This window comes from Numida meleagris, chromosome 21, assembly GCF_002078875.1.
Source record: "Numida meleagris isolate 19003 breed g44 Domestic line chromosome 21, NumMel1.0, whole genome shotgun sequence".
Taxonomy (NCBI): Eukaryota; Metazoa; Chordata; class Aves; order Galliformes; family Numididae; genus Numida; species Numida meleagris.
The window spans coordinates 2560306-2564512 of record NC_034429.1 but is presented as its reverse complement, the minus strand read 5'-3'; the positions used below and the strand labels follow the sequence as shown (position 1 = coordinate 2564512).

Genomic DNA, 4207 nt, shown 5'->3' with positions numbered 1-4207 from the left:
AGGGAAGGGAAGGGAAGGGAAGGGAAGGGAAGGGAAGGGAAGGGAAGGGAAGGGAAGGGGCTTTTAACTCACTCCACACTCAGTTTCCTCCTGCTCTGCTGTTTCCAACCCAAACCCCGCTACCCCTTAGTGCTGCAGGGGGACCCCCAGCCCCGGGAGCGGCCGCTCGGCCCCGGTCCGGTTCTCCCGCTCCCCCGGTCCCGCACTCACCGGCTCTCGGCGGAGCCCTCCCGCGGCTTCTGGCTCTGAGCCGCTCCCATGGCGGGGCCGCAGCACCGGGCCGGGTCGGGACGAGCTGCCGCCGAGCTGTGCCGGCCCCGACGGCGTCCCCGCCTCCGCGGGGGAGTGGACGGCTCGGCTCAGCGCGGCTCGGCTCGGCACCGCAGGCGGACCCGGAGCGGGCAGCGCGCAGCTGGAGGGCCGGCATCCGACCCGGCGCCGGTGGGAAGCCGCCCCTCCCGTTTGCTCCGAGAGGGAACGGCTCCTGCCTGTCTGTCTTACTCCTTTTTCTTTCTGTGCAGTCACACGCCGTTTTTCCGAGCTGCCCTTGGCTCTCAGGAGCCACGCTCCAGGCTGACAGCGCAGCCGGGACCTCAGGGCAGCAGTGCTGGGACCCGCAGCCATCAGCTGCGCCCGAGTGCCCGGCGCCCATGGAGTCCTGAGAAGAACTCAAATATTCATCTTTTTTTTTTTTCTTTGCAAGAAAAGCATTGACACTCTTGAAAGCTTTCACCTTCCTAAAAAACACAAAACTATCAAAAACCTTCCTTGGATGAAAACAAAGTTTCCCAACCAGCCTGACTGCCCAGGTGCTGGTGTGCCTGGGCTGCAGGAAGGCACCAGGGCCCCGTGTGCCCATGGTGATGCACACCACGTCCCCCTGCTTGTCCCCATAGCCCACGGTGGGTGATGTGCCCAAACCGTTGCTCGGCCCTGTTGGGTGGTTGCTGTCTGAGGGACAGCAGATGGGAGTAATCAGCTTTACGCCAATTCCATGGAAATTTCCGTGTTCCTGGGAGGGAGGGAGCAAGCCCTCGCTGCCACCCCGGGGCAGCATTCCACTGGAGTTCCCAGGGACTGCGACTAAGAGCTGTGGCTGTCACATGGCTGTGTTTAAATTCTTCCTTGGAGCCTCCCATCCAAACAGCACTGCCCCAAACCCACCCCAAGCTGCAGTACTGGGCTGCAAGGTGTCTGGCTGGTGGGCCCCGCTTCTACAGCCCCAGTGCAGGGATGCTGTGCCCGAGCCCTTCTCCTGCTGCAGCTTGCTTGGGGCTGAGAGCACCGAGAGCATCACTGAGGTTCCCACAGCAGCAGCCCATCACCCAGCTTGGCGTGCAGCACAAAGCCCGATGTGCCCATGTCGGCACGCAACATCCCAGAGTGCTCACACGACTCCTCCTTAGCAACACAAACAGAGCCACAACACTGAGCGCAGGCAGAGAACGTGGGAGCGCAGCGAGAGTGGGCAGCAGGGCATGCCGTCACAAGGGGCTGCTGGAGACCAGCTCTGCACCCTGGCTGCCCGGGAGCACCTGGCTCCCTGCTTCCTCCTCCCTCCGGCCTGCTGCCCAGCACGCAGCCCTCAGCCCTTCTCCTTCCTACCTTTCCAGCACGGGCTCGTCCCGGCGCCGTCACTCTCTGCCACCTGTCCCGGGGCTCCTCAGAAAGCTGCTGCCTGGAGCAGGAGCACAGAGGAAGGAAGGGGATGGACGGGGTAGGGAGGGCCAGGCGGCGTCAGGGGATCTCAGCACACCCTGAGCAAAAGGAAAAAGGATGTTTTGCAATATCTGGCGAGCCTTCCCCGAGCAGGGAGAAGAAACCGGCGGGGCAGGCAGCGCTGGGTGAGCCATCCACTCATGGCACTGCCGGTACCACGGCCCTCTCGCCTGCATCCCGTGCCGGGCCTCACTGCTGTCATGCTGTAAAAATGTGCTCTTGGCTGGAATTTGGCAGCCTGGCCCCTGGCGGGGAGGGAACCTCTCCGCTTACAGAGGGAGCGGGAGCTGCAGCTCCAGGGCTGCGGCAGGGAGGGAGCGCTGCTCCGGAGAGCATCCCTGCATCCCGCACCCCATCCCAGCCAGCTCCTGCCCTCCCTGGGGCAAAATCCACCTGCCCCCGTTCTGTGGACCCCGGAGAGGGCATCGCAGCTCCCAGTTCTCCCGAATTACGGTCTGGTCTCAGAAAGCCCCGAAGGACGGGGCTCAGCGCTCCGCACACACGCGCAGAAATCACTTCCACCGCACTCCGAGCTCCGGTGCGTGGCGGCTGCCGAGCGGAGCTGGATGCGGCCCCGCTGCCGCCGTGCTCCCTGCAGAGGGAGCGCCAGGAGCAGGAATGAGGGCGGCAGCGGCCATTTCAGCTCGCAAAGCGTAGTGCAAAGAAGGGAGAGCTCTGCTCAGCCCGGGAACCTCCAGGAACGGACCGCAGCCTGCTTCCCCGTCCCGGAGCTTGTTCCCAACGCCCCAGGACCCGCAGCAGCTGCACAGACCCTGCGGAGCAATGAGAATGAAAGCAGCACTCTGCATTCCCACCTGCTGCAAAAAGCAGGAGGAGGGCGGGGAGCTGCACGAGCACAGCTGTGCCACGCACACGCATGAGAGCCCTGGAGCCGCCTGCCCTCATAGGAGCTCTGCCGGCTCCGAGCAGAGTGTGGGTACCTCGGCTAGAGGGAAGGGCTCTGCTCCTTCACCATGCTCTGAGGGCTGCAGCATCCTACCCATGGCCGAAAAATGCGCTTCCCAATGAGCTGGAGGCAAAACCCCAGCACACCCCACAGCCAACGGGGCGCATTAAGCAGAGCACCCCAGCACCCGGCCAGGAGCGGCGGACCTGTGTGCTTCCACCCACCCATCCCCGTGGGTTTGCTGTGGAGGAGAGCGCTGCGGCTGCGGCAGAGGGCAGTGGTGCTCAGGGCTGTGTCACTGCCTCAAACTCCCATCTCCCAACTTGCTCTTCCTTTTCGGCTGAAACTTCCTGTTATTTATCGTTTCAACGCTCCGCCTCTGCAGCAGTGCAGAAAATTGGCACTTAATTCCCTCTGCCAGGCGGTGCGCTGGGAGCTTAATTGACCCTTATTGTGCCCCCTCGCCGCACGGCGGTCAGTGAGCTCAGCCTTGTGCCGCAGTGATTTCCAGGCCGCTTTGTTCACGCTGCCCTGTTCAGCTTGGCTTAATTGCTCAACGCGCTGAGCAATTCAGTTTTCCGTAGCTGTGTGTCTGTGTCCTCCCAGCTCCGCACCCTCCTCGGCTGCTTTGCAGGTTGCTCCAAAACCCCGCACGTTTCTGAGCTGCACCTTTGATCCCAGGTGTTGCAGAACGATGCAAATCTCAGTGCTTCCCCAAGCCTCGCAAATCAGTCGGAAACACAAACCTCCAGTTGCAACCCTGATGTTCCCGGTTGTTTTCCAAGAGCCAGCCCCAAGCATCAGTTGGAAGGAGCTCAGAGTGTCAGTCAAACCCGGAGCAGGAGGGCTGAGTGGCACACTGACCGGAAAGCCTGTAATAAAAGCAGATTTATAGCAATCACCAAATATAATCCCTGCTTAGTTCCAGTTCTCCTATTGCATCATTTGGGGTAGAGATTGCTCCACGAGTACCTGAAATAATTGCTATTCAGAGCACAATAAAACTCCACATGTGGTTCACGATCCAGGCAGAGCTGCACTGTGGCAGATGTCTATCCAGGGAATAAGGTTTTCCAGGTGAGCAGAGGAAACGCGTGTCATTCCTGTGGCAGAGCACTTCTGAGTGCTGCACTGCACGTTTGCTCCTCTGCTGAGCACTGCAGCGAGAGCTGGACAAGGACTGCAGGCACAGGGACCCTCAGGCAACACTGCCACGAGCACGTCCCAGCTGGCCAACCCAGAGCACCCATGGGTGGGGTTGGATGCTGGTTCTCAAGGCAGCGTTAGGGGCAGCACCTTTGGCACCGTGCATCCCTGGTGCTCTATTAAGGAGGAGGGCTTCCTTATTCTTCAGTATCTCAGCACTCAATTTGCGTTGGGCCATGGAGTTCTTCCAACACTCCGATTACAATGAGTTAGTATCTGCTGCTCTGGGGTTTGTATCCAGGCTGAGCACGCAGCCAGCTGGGAGCATGTTGGGACCAGACTGGAGTACAAAGCACAATGGAAGGCAGCATCCAGTGCCCGGTGACAGCGCCGCATCTGGGGCTGCTCAAAGCGCTCTGATTCTCCACCGAGAGA

The 4207-nt window shown here is 61.0% G+C and overlaps 1 protein-coding gene across 2 annotated transcripts in view; it reads right to left on the bottom strand.

The window, feature by feature from the left end:
• The window catches only part of TACC1 (transforming acidic coiled-coil containing protein 1), an 18553-nt gene extending 18111 nt beyond the window's left edge, over positions 1–442 (bottom strand). Inside the window, exon 1 of one of the 2 annotated variants that reach the window (XM_021374949.1) lies at positions 211–442. In XM_021374949.1, the coding sequence (XP_021230624.1) occupies positions 211–427 (217 nt within the window). In that variant the 5' untranslated portion in view covers positions 428–442. The remainder of the gene's footprint in view (positions 1–210) is intronic. The other variant, XM_021374952.1, reaches the window with a different exon arrangement.